The 13,723-nt window shown below is 54.6% G+C and overlaps 1 protein-coding gene across 1 annotated transcript in view; it reads right to left on the bottom strand.

Annotated features, from left to right (window-relative positions):
• TRAM2 (translocation associated membrane protein 2) overlaps positions 1–13,723 on the bottom strand; it is an 82,069-nt gene that overhangs the window by 6,173 nt on the left and 62,173 nt on the right. Inside the window, exons 3-10 of the mRNA XM_044252850.1 lie at positions 12,725–12,834; positions 12,105–12,221; positions 6,064–6,122; positions 4,852–4,936; positions 4,243–4,313; positions 1,582–1,686; positions 1,153–1,296; positions 108–271 (exon numbers count right to left, since the gene is read on the bottom strand). Coding sequence (XP_044108785.1) covers positions 108–271; positions 1,153–1,296; positions 1,582–1,686; positions 4,243–4,313; positions 4,852–4,936; positions 6,064–6,122; positions 12,105–12,221; positions 12,725–12,834 — 855 coding nt within the window. The remainder of the gene's footprint in view (positions 1–107; positions 272–1,152; positions 1,297–1,581; positions 1,687–4,242; positions 4,314–4,851; positions 4,937–6,063; positions 6,123–12,104; positions 12,222–12,724; positions 12,835–13,723) is intronic.

Here is a 13,723-nt window from a genome sequence, read left to right on the forward strand (position 1 = left end):
GCTGGAGGAGTGGCGGGACTGGTCGGGGGAGAGCCTGAGGGCCGCGGCTCCTCCCTGCGCATCCCAGACAGACTTCGCTGCTCCCAGCCCGGGGGCCTGGCACTCACCAGATTCCCTCTTGATGAGCCTGGCTGGCAGTCTGGGGGCAGCTGGGCCTCTCCGCTTGGCGCTCTGCTCGTTCCAGTACTCCCGCCAGTGCCGCAGCTGGGAGTGGATGAACCGCCACATGAGCCAGGCCTGGGCAGCGCACACCAGCAGCAGCACGCACAGCCTGTGGGGGGAGCGAGGGCCGGCTCAGGGGTGCGGGCCCCGGCGGGGGTGGGGGTGCAGACAGGGAGACACGGTAGGTCAGGAGCCCCGCAGCCCCCCAGGGGCACCCCTCAGCGCCGGCCCCCGGGAGAGCGTGTGTCCGTGCTGGCCTCCCCTCTAGCACACTGTAGGGGTGCTGACAGAGGGACGGGGCGAGAGAGACCGGGAAAGAGGAGGTGACAGACACTCTGTCGGGCTCCCTAGTCACATGGCCTCCATGGCCTTTTCTGACCCACAGCACAGAATGGGACTCCTTTCAGCTCCACAGATGTAGGAAAAGAACTCAAATGAACTGAATTAGGATATAGCAAAATAATTCTAGGAAGAGCGGCTTCTCATCTTGCAAGCCACCTGAAAGCTGAGCAACACCGGACAAATCACACCCCCTCCCAGGCCCTACAGTCACGCGGAAGCAAAATGGCTTCCTCCCTGCCTTCCTGCCACTATGGAAGGCCACTGGCCAACCTGCCAAGCACACCACCGTACAGAGTCCAAGTGCGGTTTTAACAACCAGCCGAGGGGTTTTAACAACCCCTTTGTGGGGGCACGATGCAAGTCCTGTGCCCCACGAAGCCCTGGACAAGGGTGAGGGGAGTCCTGCTTGGGGATCCTGACTGCAGTCTCAGCAGGCCAGGCTGGCTGTGAAGACGGTCTTGCTGGAAGCAGAAGGCTGGGGTTCTTCTCCTCTCAGGCCTGCTGTCTAGAGAGCTCCCTCGAAACATCAGTGTGTAGGAGACTCAGGGATCTGTTGCCCCCAACCTTCAAAGCTGTGCCAAGTACAGGGGGCTCCTGGCAGGGCTTGGGGCGCCTTGATTTCCCTCCTTGGACTTTTTCCCAACTCACCTGCAAAGTAAGGTGTTGAAGTTCCCTTTTTCGGGGTCAAAGGCCTGGTTTTCCATGCGAGCAAGTCCAAAGCCAATGGCCAGCACAGCGAGTGTGAGGATGAAGAGGCGGGTGACCCCAAATACAGCAGCCCAGGCATTAAACCTGCTCGTGGAGGCAGAAAAGGGATGTCCGCCTTTAGGGCCCATGAGGGAATTGTCACCCACTTCTCCGGAAGCAACCCTGCGTATGAAGAGCGTGCAAGGGCAGCCGCGGGGTGTCTGAGGGTGGAGAGAGCTAGGACAAGAGGCTGGGAACACCAGCCTCCGGACACCACCTGCAGGGAAGGGACAGTTCACACCGCGCACAGGAGCCTCCCACAGCCGGGCCTCACAGGCGGCCCTTGCCCACAGCCCCTCCGAACCAGCCAGCTGGCCCCACGCCACCTACAGCTTCTCGTTGTTCTCGTCCGCAAAGTAGAAGAGTCGAGCCATGTGGAAGAGGAACTCGGTGCAATACTGCAGCAGCAGCAAGATGAGGCCCAGGCGGCTCAGGCTGGAAGAAAGGACAAGTGTCCCAGTCCACCCCGGGTGCCGTGGAGAGCCGAGGCCAGGGCCCTGCACCCCAGGATCGGCATGCCACACCTCCTCCCCCTGGCCAGTGGAGGGGGCCCCCTCCACCTAGAGGACTCAGTTCTGCACCCGTGCCTTTAAGAGAATACTGAATCCCCCCGGCCATCCGGCCTGGCCTGTCAGGTCCAGTAACCCTCCCCGCTCCCACAGTGAACCTGGCTTCCACTCTCACAGCACCTGTCCCTTTGCATGCTTTGCCTGGCCTGGGCCAAGCACACAAAAGGTGCTCAGAACAAGGGGCCGAGCTTTGCGGGTAGAAATACATGGGATTCCCACCGTCTGGTGTCTCCTCATCCAAGTCTTCGTGGCTGAGAGGTACACGGAGAAGCAAAACTCAACATAACACAAAAGTACGTGTGAGTTGAACCAACCTCTGAAAACACTGGCACCACCCACTCAGACATCCCCTCTGCTCAATTCCAGGCACAGGGTCGCTACGGACCTTCTTGGGCAGTTTGCTACAGAGGGTCAACGGCAGTTCAAAGAAATGCAGAGGGGCTGCAAAGTGAAACTGCAGATGGTGCTGAACACGCCGGGCTTCGGAAAGCTGGCAAGATGATGGGAGAGCAGTGCTAACTACGGATCCCGCCGCTTCCACCCAACGAGACCAAGGCAGGGCCAGATGGACAGGGAGGGTCATCCCCTGAGGATGCTTGGGGAATGACGTGAAAACCAGCCCATGTCTTCACACGACCTGGAGAGTCCAACATGATCTTGCCCATGACCTCATCTCAAATCTCATTGTCTGCACTCCAGCCACAGTGGGCTTTCCGCCCACTCCCATCTCAGGGCCTCTGTGCCTGTGGTTTCTCTGCCTGCACCGCCAGGCAGAGATCCCCGAGATCTTCATGTGCCCAAGTCTTGTCATTCCTGCCTCGACCTGAGTCACCTCCTCAGAGAGTCTTCCCGCCCCACAACAAAGGTGCCAGGAGACCAGTCGCTCTCTCCCAGTCCCCAGCTTCATTATTCTTTTCATCACACTTAGCAACACAGGAAACTCTGTTTGCTTTCTTCTTTCTTTCCTTCCTTCCTTCCTTTCTTTTCGAGAGGAATGGGGTAGGGGCAGAGGAAGAGAGAATCCCAAACAGGTTCCACACTGAGCCCGGAGTCCAATATGCGGGGTTCAATCTTATGATCCTGAAATCATACCCTGAGCTGATATCGCCACCTGCCAGAATGGACACCTCAGGAGAGCAAAGGCCTTGGTCTGCCCTCACCCAGATGTGACAGCAGCTTCTCAGGCAGCGCCTGGGCTGGGGGAGGAGCTCAGGTATGTGCTGAGTGAGTGAAGGCCTCTAAAAGTCAAGCTCTTCACCAAAACAAGGCCCTGAAGGAGTCGCCATTTCAACAGTGTGTCTTTCTGGGGCAATCCTGTAGTCAAGGGTTTCTCCTTTCCCCCACACTCCTGAGAACCAGAACAAGGATGGAGAAGGAAAATTATGGTCCTCACGTGGGCAGAGAGGCGGCTATGCCAACATCCCTGGGGAATGGAATAGGCCTCATTTTGGAGGATCTGCTGCTCCCTGCCCTCTCGGTTCTATTCTGATTCCAAAACAAGAATCACAGAACCCTGCCCGAACAGGGTCAGATACATGTCCGTCTCCTTCCCTGGGACATGCCAGGTGTGAGAAATACAGATCCGAGAGCATCTTCCGTCTTTGGGATGAACCTCGGTGGTACAACAGGGAACCCACAGCAGGACACTCCCTACCTGGTCGTCCCCGCACATTCTCACCCAGGTCTCTGCCACACAAGGGCAGAGCTGATTCCCCACCCCCTGTACAGCCTTTGCTCCCCAAAGACCCAGCCGGGGTTGATGCCGTATCAGCCATCAGAGATAAGAGACCAGATCCAAGAGCTGCCTTCCTCCTGACTCCATCACCCCTGGGCAGTCACTCTCGTAGGATGCCAGCCGAGAGGGCCTGGGGATGAGGGGCTCAGGGGCCTCCGGGAAGCCTAGCAAAAAGTTATCCATCGCGAACCCTCAAATTCAGTCCAGAGAAAGTACAGGGTGTTCTCCTCTGCTGCACAGATAAAGCTCAAGAAAGTTCCAAGTTAGCAGTGACACATCCTACTCTTGACAGGATTCTTTCTGTAAGAGACGCTCAAGGCCAAACGCTATGGCAGCTCCTCCGACTTCAAAGCCATGGTTCAAGTGCTAACATCCCTTGAAGCCTCCGCTGCTCTGGGTCGGGAGGAGTCAGTAATTTTTCTGGGTTCCCACGGCAGAGGGCATGTACCATAGCCCCACGCTGGTCACACTGAGCTTTCCTGACCTGTGCCTACAACGGTATCTCCCGCTGGGCTAAGCATGAACCACTCAAGATAAAGCGATCACCCCCTTCGTGTTCCCAGGTCTGGCACAGTGCCTGGCAAACAGAAGGTGTCTAATAAAGGCCTCCTCACTGAATGCCTGTGTGGAGAGCTGCTTGGAAGTAAAAGGGCATGGCAATGTGACCAGCCCTGGGGTCTCACTCACTTTAAGAGGTATGCTCCGGCTATGTGGACCAGGTACAGACAAATGTACTGGAGCTGGCGGGGGATTTCCTCCTGCAAACAAGAGAAGCCGGCAGTAAGCACGCTCCTTCCCTAACGGAAGATGCGGGAATGGAGGGGAGGTGCAGAGGGACGATGGTGGCCTGGGGTGCTCTGCTCCAGCCGGTCCCAGATCACGCCAGAGGCCTGTGCCCCACGCTGCTGGGCACCAGCTTCCAGTCCATGAGGCGGGACTGGGTTGAGAAAGAAGAGGCAGGGACTGGGAACAGGGCTTTTGGAAATAATTCAGAGGGAGGCTATTAATAAAAAAAAGACCAAGAGAGGCAAAAACCTCTGATCCACCATCCGGAAGACAAGAGGCAGACCTCCCCCAAAGCCACATGTCTAGCGTGGGAGGCAGGAGACCCGCTGGAGGCCTGCTCTCAGGGAGAGCCTGGTGGGGACTTCGCTGGCTCAGCATCCTCTTCAACCCGCCGACAGAGCCCTGCCCCTTACCCACCAGTTCTGGGCTTCTAGAGGAAGGTACGGCAGCTTACCCACTGGGAAGCTGGGGTGTGGAGGACATGGGGCTTCCCAGACGGGGAGTACTCACCTTCCGTACCTTCTGGAAGTACAGCTCTGGAAGTGCGTGCAGCCAATAAGCCAGCTGACACAGGTAGAAGAACTTCACCTGGAAGCTGGAGACAAGGGAACGCGTCACCAGGAAGGGCCAAGCACAGAGGGAGGAGGGAGGGCAGGACTGTGGGAGGAGCTGGTCCTGGAGCCGGAGGCATGCCCCAAGCCCAGGGGCCCTGCTCCACAGACCACAGCACTCCACAGACAGAGCCCACAGAGGGAATCAAACATGGTGAAGAGAGTCCAGAGGCGGGTCCCCTGGGTCAGAGAAGGGAAGGCTGAGCACAGACAGTGAAGATGGGGCACCGGTAGACTGAAGGGTGAGCTGAGGTAAGTGGCAAAGGCGGCGTCTCGCTGTAAGCCCCCTGTTCTGTAGGAAGGGTCTCAGGAAAGGCACAGAGGGTCTCCTGCAGGAGGCAGACCCTCCTGGGGGTCAAGAGAGGAAGGGGGGCTGCCTCGTGAGGGGCACCAGCCTCATAAGGGTGGGAGGAAGGTGTGCTGGGAGGGGGTGCAGTTCATCAAGAAGGTATGGGGCCGGAGAACTTTACGGAGATGCCCTGCTTCCATGAGCGTGCTCTGACGGTGTGGACGCCTGCTGCGGACTGAATGTGTGTGTCCCTCAGAATTCACAGGTTGAAATCCGACTCTGTGTGATGCTATCTGGAGGTGGGGCCTTGGGGAGGTGACCTGAGTCATGAGGGCGGGGACCTCTTTCATGGGCTCTGGGCCTTTGTTAAAGAGAACCCAGATAGGTCCTGGGCTTTGCCACGTGAGGACACAAGCAGAACACAGCCCTCTATGAACCCAGAAGCAGACCCTCCCCAGACACCAAATCTGCTGGCACCGTGATCTTGGGCTTTTTGGGCTCTGGAACTGTGAGCAACACATCTCTTTTGTATAATTTCTAAGCCACCAGCCTCTGGCATTCTGGGACAGCAGGCAGAGTGAAGACGTCGCCTCTGTGATGGGGCTAGTGTGGAACATGTTATTTTGGGAGTCTCCAGTCAAGCGCACTGGAGGAAGCAGCTCGCAGACAGGACTGCCGTCTGCAACACAGCGCCCCGAAGAGGCTCGGGGCGTGAGCGGCTCCTCGTGCCAGCTGGCCCACGGTTTTCTGGCCACAGGCTGGGATGAGGAAGCCAGGGACCAGCTTGTTTCTCCTTGGAGACGCAGTCATGGGAATACTCACGGGAGGTACACGTGCGGGTAGTCTTCCCAGAGGCTTCTTGGGTTTGTTAAATATCCTTCCTGCAGTGGGCAAGGAGAGATGGCCTTTAGAGAAGGGGAGAGGAGATCCGCTGGGGCCCTGGGCAGGGCCAGGGGAAGAGGTCAGGGGCGCACCCCATCCCCAGCTGCCAGAAAGAGGAAGGGACAGGAAACACGAAAATGAAGGATATCTCTGCATGGGACACACCCGGCCTTCAGCCGGCTTCCTTATTGTGAAAGAGCCATGATACCGTACGAAGAGCCCTAGTCTGGGGTCTGAAGACCTCTGTCGGCAAGTGGGCCCGGCACTGTTAGTCTCCCTAAGCTTCAGTTGGCTCATCTGAAAATGAGGATAAAAATACCCTCGCAGAGTTATTGTTAGAAATAAATGTGATAGCTTATGTTTATGTGTCTAGCATGATGCCTGGCATGAAGGCACTCAGGAAATGCTTGTAGAATGAATAAGCCAGTGGACTGTAGAATCACCATCCCCTAGAAAAACAAAAAGCCTACGTTGGCCTTTTGCATCACTATGAATAAAAAGAACGTGGGGCCCCACAGGCCTTGTAAGTGTGACACCTACCACACTTTGTCATTCTCACGAGAGGTCTCCATCACGCCACAAGTTCCTTCATGCCAGGGCCTCATCACACCCTTCTCTATACCTCCAGCCCCTAGCCCAGGGCCTATTATAGAGTAAGGGAGGTAACCTAAAAGCCCTCCCATCATGAAACATCTAGAAATGCTGGATGCAAGCTAACAACTATTCTCTTACATGCAGAGGGTTTTCCCAGAAAGGGATTCCAAAGGGACAGGAGGCTAAAAGCTAGAGCAGTGGGGTGAGGCTGGAACAGCTCAAAAGGTACTAATTTTGGGGTCAGGGTGTTCGTGCCCATGTGGTAACAGAAGATGGGCCTCCAGAGGTGGAATCCGAGAGCCTTATATAACATCAGGACCCCTGAAGGGCTGCAAAAGATGGTTAGACTAGAGTTTGAAGAAGCTTGGGTTAGACTAGGGAAAGGGTGGACTATGGTCTGACAACCAATAAAGAGAGATAAAGATTTCTGCTCATCCTGGGCTCAGGATGAAAAGCACAATATATTATCCCTTGAAAATCTATAACCTCGGGTTCACTCTCACATGGGTTTGGAGTTCAAACTCATACTCCCTGTATGGTCCAAGAACTACCAAGCTTAGAAATTAGTATTATTAATACTGTGGGCCAGTGATACCACTGGGGCATACTCTCATCCAAGGATATATAGGATTCTCACGCATAAAACCTTGCCGAAGATGAGTTTGTAATCCAAAATTACAAAACATAAGAGGATCCACTCCACTGTGATCAGAGACAGCTGACATTACAAGAATTCGATAAAAACCTGTTGGTTGAATGAATGAATCAATGATGAATGCTTTAGGCAATGTTTCTCTTCTGAGCGAAGAACAAGGCTCTTATTTGTCCCTCAGAGAAAGTTAGGGCAGTAGAACCCCATTTCAGAAACAGGGAAGTGAAGGAAAAGACAGGAAGTAGCTCCCAAAAGGAGACGCTTTTTCAGCAGTGTCGGTGAAATCTAAGCTGGGCCACCAGCCACCAACCTCAACTCAGGTACAAGAACCTCCAGGCAGCTTCCTCACTATGTCAGCCACCGAGCTGGTGGCTTTGAGAAGGAGATAGACTCAAATGTCACGCTGGGACTCAGGTCAGGGGTGTTAGCAGAGCTCTGGAGAAGGAAGAAGCCAACAGGGGTTGGGGACAACACTCAACTTCCTGCCCAGTGATCCTCAGCTGGATTTCCAAGGGAGGGCTGACCCAGCCACCCTCGAGTCACTAAATGGCCTTGGATGTTTTGGATGTGGTCCCCGGCCCCCATACCACAACCTGGGGTCCATTAGCACCATGACCAAACTAATAGGTCCAGTCAGGTCCATGGACCAGTGTGGGCATGATAACTCCGAGCTGACAGAAAAGGTCTTTCCCCAGCCCCTCATGGCTTCATTTCCAGCCCTTTCTCCTTACCCCTGTCTTCTTCCCTTGGTCACATACAAACTGAGGAAGAGAAGGAAGGCTCTGGGGTCTCTGGAGGGTAACAGGAGTGCTCTCCTACAGTTCTGCTCTCTGGCTCTGCCTGCCCTCTCCGCTGCTCAGGGGGACCCAGGGACACAGCAACGTATATGGTCTTCCACTCTCTACTTCATTCCAGGGAAAGCTCTGGTGAGAATATCCCTTCTTAGAGGAAGCAGCGATGTGCTTAATTAAGGAGGAAAATGGTCCATCTGGGACTGAGGTGGGAGGGACACTTCTGCCCAGAAAGACTGGCCAAGAGAAGCAGCCCTCAGAGAAACCTAAAGCCCAGATAACCTAGTGATTTTAAACAGGAACCCTCCTCCGCTTGGCCCCTTTTCTTAGGAGACAAAGAGGTCAGAAGTTTGAAGCCAACAAGCAAAGAAACTCCCCAGAAAAATGCTGCCTGTTTGTGAATGTCTAGTCCACGGGGAGTGCAGGGAGGAGGGTGGAGGAGTCAGAGGAAAATGACTCACAGCTCTGAGAACAGCCTTTTCCAGACCTCGGGCCAGGCAGCTGCCTGAGGGCGGCAGGGGGCTGGAGTGCTCCCTGAGCTCCAGAGGTCAGGCCGAGGACCTGAGATCCCAGGGGGCTGAATGTGGCAACCGTGCCCCAACCCCGGTCCCTGACAGGCACGGGCAGGGAGGCTGGGGGAGCTCCTGTAGTTCTTCATTCTCTCCTTACCCTAGGAGCTAAGGGAGGTACAAGCAAACTGGAACAATCTCTCCCTTTGCCCCTGCAGCCTTCCTTTTTGGTGAAAGGACAAAAAGAACCACAAAAACAGCAGAACCCAGTCATAACACAGCCGGCTGCTACCTAGACTCAGACATACCAACATCACTCGTCCTTCAAGAACAATCATGTACTCGAGTTCTGCTCTAAGTGGCCAGCCCTGTAATAGGAACCAGTCCAGAGGGAAGGGCCTTCCCTCTACCAGGCTCTCATGGGGGCACTAGCCTTCAGGTTTTAAGATACGAAGGGAGACATCCCAAGGAAGTTGGGCAGGGAGACCAGACGCCTGCCCCCTCACCGGCTTCTCTGAGGAGAACGTGGGTGTCTTGTTGTGTCTTCTAATAATCAGGAGTCAGCAGCTCAAAGGAAGGAAGCTGACTTTCTCCTACATTATTGGTTGGTCCAGCCAGGCTCTCATCACTCTGCTTGCATAAATGCAGACAGAAATGTCTAGATCAAACACCCCCCCAAAACCCAGTTATTTTAGGGGGAAGGTTCTGGGGCAAATGTTCACTTTTTCTAATTAAAAAAAAAAAAAAAACACCTTTATGTATTGCTCAACTTTTTAAGTAGAGGATCATCTACAAGTTTATAAAAAGTGATTCGTGATCTGACAAACCATCAGGGCCAGAGCAAGAAGATGTGCCTGCAGTTTACTCCCCCACTCACAAGCATGACTCTGAGCACTGAGGACCTGCCAGGCTCTGCACTCGAGACACTGTGGTGGGCACAGACTGGTCACAAGCAGCTTCGGGGCTGGGGGGACAGACAGACGGAAAGCAGAGCACACACATGAATGAGAAAAACACCCCAGCACTGGCTGGGGTGTGCACAGCACACACTGGGAAGCAGGGCTCCCACAGGAGGGAACTCTGAGGTGGAAACTTCGTTGGGAGGGAGTTGGCCATGGAGCATTTGGGCAGAGGAACCTCCCACGCAGAGCCAGAGGGCCAGCAGAGGTGGGAGAGCAGAGGTAAGAAGAGGGGGACCCGGATCACAGACTCAGGAAGAAAACGACTTTGCTGCAAGTGGGACAGTGGCTCTGACACAGGGTTTAGGATTGCATGTGTGTTCCGAAAAGACCTGTCGGCCAAGCAGAAAACAGATATGAGTGGCAGACTACTGGCGCAGAAACAGCCTCCTTCTAGAAGGGCAACGGTCAGTGGGCCAGGCAAGAGAGGATGGTGGCTCGGACTGCAAACCGGGATTCCCAGCCTCGGCACTCCTGGCACCTGAGGCCGGACAGTTCTCAGTCGTGGGGGCTGGCCTGTGCATGGCAGAACATTCAATGGCGTCCCAGGCTTCCCACCACCGCTGCCAGCAGCATCCTGCCAGTGTCCCCAGGGGCGCAAATCTCCCCTGTGGAACTCGGGACTGGGCAGAAAGCGGACAGAGATGGATACCCGATGTGCTCATGGGTGGAAGCAGAGGGGAGGACCTGCTGATGAACAGAATGTGGGCGGGGAAAGAAAGGATCAAAAAAGACTTCATCCTCACTAAGCAAGAACATTTAAAGAACACTAGCTATGTCTCACTCCTCTTACAAAACTACCCTCTCTCTTCTTCCTCAAGCAGCCTCACTCCCCACTGGACAGTACAGATGGAGTTAGCTGTGGACCAGGGGCCACCCAGTGCTGTTAGAAACTAGGGTCATTGGAGCTTTCCAGGGTCCTCTGGGTCTCCACTTCCTATGGAAGACGGTGAGTGGGGACCTGGCTTTCCCCATGATAAAAGCCTATCACGAGCTCCACCATATAAACTGCTGCACGCTCCCAGACTACAGAGCTCATTGTTTTCAAGCCCTTGAAGTCCTGAGAGAAGAAAAGACAGAGCAGTTGAGCAGTGAACATTCTGGAAAGGGTGTTAAGTAACATGGTTTTTGGCCTCTAGAACCTGGTCTGAATTCTTCCCAGCTTGGGCAGAATGTCTGGGGGTGATGAAGCTGTCTACTTGGGGAAAAGGGACCCAGAGATGAGGCAATGCTTCCTCTGTTACCCAGACCCAAGTGGGCCAGGGCGTGCACTGCGCAACACAGGGAGCGCTCCACACAGGCCATATTGTAGGTCTTCCCCTGGGGACAGTTCAACAGGGCATTCCCTCTTGGGGCACAGAAGCTTTCGGTCCTGGCATTTAAAATTCCTAATGTTCTGGCTAGGAAGATTGTTCCATGATTATATGACAACAGAAACACAAGCGAGATACGAAAGGACATGCTGACTCCCGCTTTCAGACTAGGAATTCAGCCTTCGGCTCTGGATGCGGAGTTCTTAGGATGTTACGGTGAAAGCTCATCGTGGTCACTGAAGGAAGAGGAAGCGGGTGAGAGGTCAGTGGAAGAGAGGGAAGGGAACTTCTAAAAGATCACAGGGTTGCTGAATTTTCCAAGCCCCAGGTCTGCATTTCTCATAGGATAAATCTAGCTCTTGGGAAAGAGACCAAGTTCCAAACAGGAGGTGCCCCAAGTGTGTGTGGGGGGCGGGGGGGGTGCTGCTCGGTCATACACCACAGGCCAGGTCTTGTTACGGTGAACCCCAAAGGGCTGTGCACATTCCTTGCTACAAAGGAAATCTGCTGTATCAAAGGGTGCTCCAAAGAAGAGTCCTATTGTATAGAAAGGAGAAGTAGACGAGTTGTCTGGAGGTCCAGGCATTTGTGGGAAGGGCACAGATTCATAGGTTTTGATGTGTGGATGGGGGGGCGGCTGGCCTTGCCTACGGGGGGGCCAATGCAGGAATGGAAAGTGTGCTAGACCTGGAACCAGATTCCTAAGTCCAAGTCTGGCCCTTGCTGCTTCCAAACCACATGACCATGGGGAAATGGCAAAATTTGATCCTGGAGGTCTTCAAGCCATTAACACGGGAACCAGAGTGAACGCAAGGCTCCTCTCACCGACAGCACTGGTGGGAGGGCCCAAATGACGCAGTGCTACAGAGGTGCACGGTGTCATTCTTGCACCATCCCATAATAACGAAAACACGTGCTTGTTTTTGGACAAGAGGGCTCTCTCTACCTTTATAGAAGAGCGGCTATACCACTTGGCCCTCTCGCACCGGGAGGATGCAAAAATAGCTTCAGTTCCAAGACACCGCTCCAAGTTTTTACAAACTGCTCCTGCCTCCCCCTCCCAACCCCCGCTCAGCCCCGCACAGTGATCTGATTAGCAATCCGAGAATCCAAGAAGAGACGAGCCGCCAGCAGCCCAGGCCCCAGTCCCCAGGGCCACTCACCGTCACCACCACGTAGAAGCACCATACCACCGAGCTGAGATGAAAGATGACCAGCTGCCCAGATTCGTTGAACTTGCTGTGTTTGACCTTGGAGAGGTGAAGCCGTTTGCTGATTTTCTAAGGAATAAAGAGAAGCTTTCATGTTAATGTATGCAGGTGGATGGCTAAAAGGCAGGCTTTGACCTCCCATTTCCCACCCATGAAAGGGCAGCAGTCGGGAGCTGGGCGTGACCCGGGCTCATACGTGTAAGCCTGCTGTGTGCACGAAGTGCTCAAGTTCAAGGCACATATTTTGAGAAAGTGGCAAGATGGAGGTCTTCAGCCCAGATGCGAAGAAAACATCCCCCAGTCAGACTATAGGACAGACCCATGAAGGTGCTGTCTTGCCATTTCAGGTGTGTGATGTCCTCCCGTCGTAAGTGCTACCGCCCCACACACGAAGGAGGCTGTGAGTGGGGATGGGACCCACAGTGTGTGGGGAGGGACGTCCAGCAGGACCAATCAGGACATGTGAATTAGGAGGCAGAGGGGCCAGGAGCTGCAGTCTCCTCCGGGGTGAGGCCTCGCCGCCCACGGCATCTCCCCAGCTTCTGACATTAGGGCCCACACACGACACTCACGTCTAGAATATACTCCTGAACCACGGCATGCAGGATGATGGTGATGAAGATGTAGAACAAGATGGTGACCAAGTCCTTGGGCCCATAGTGGTAGTGCACGGTCTCACTGTCTGTGGAGGTAAAGGCCACATCAGCACCCTGTGCTAAAGAAGTGCTGCGGGACCCCGAACTGGAGACCTCTGAAGCACAATGTGCCATGCTGTATCCTTAGACGCAGAAAGTTTCCTCCCTAGAATCCTACCCAACCTCTGGACGTGGCCCCTGGGACGCCGCCAGGGCGAAGGAACACCATGAGGACTACCTCCCCTGCCTCTGGGCAAGGAGAGCCCGGTGGTTCAGAGGCGGGGTGGGAGACAAGCGATCTCAGTCAGGCCCTGGCTGCGTGACTAGGCAGAAGCAACCAACCTCTCTGAGCTGCAATTTCTGTCCCTGTAAGATGGGACTGCAGCCTTCATCACGGGAGCATGGAGTGAGGTCAGGACCCGAGTTTATATCACAGCTGTCATTTCCTACAAGATGTTGGGACACTTCTCTAGGTGGTCTTTCTGGGCCTTAGTTTCCTCATCTGTAAAATGAGGGTGACAGCAGTTCCCGTATTGTAGGGTCTCCCTGAGAATCAGAGGACTTTGCTGCAAAGGGCTCAGAACTCTTACCCAGCACACAGGAAGTGCTAGATGTATTTGTTACTATTTTTGTTATTGTTGGCTGGTGTGAGCATTAAGTGGAATAATTTGTATGTGAGATGCGGATCAGTGTCGACACCATGGCAAGCGTGCAATAATGGTATCACCGCACAGCAATACACTCGTCAGAACCCCAGACATAGAAGCCTTACAAAGTCCTGCAGCGGCAGCCTCGTTCTCCACGGACGGGGAGGATTTCTACCCTCCTTTGGGTCGGCAAGCTAGGGTGGCCAGGGCCGGTGAACCTGGGCCTGGATCTCTGCTGCTCCATAAACCACCCCCGAACTTGGCCAAGCAGACACACTGGCTGCCTTTC

The sequence above is a fragment of the Neovison vison genome, chromosome 1 (assembly GCF_020171115.1).
Source record: "Neovison vison isolate M4711 chromosome 1, ASM_NN_V1, whole genome shotgun sequence".
Classification (NCBI taxonomy): Eukaryota; Metazoa; Chordata; class Mammalia; order Carnivora; family Mustelidae; genus Neogale; species Neogale vison.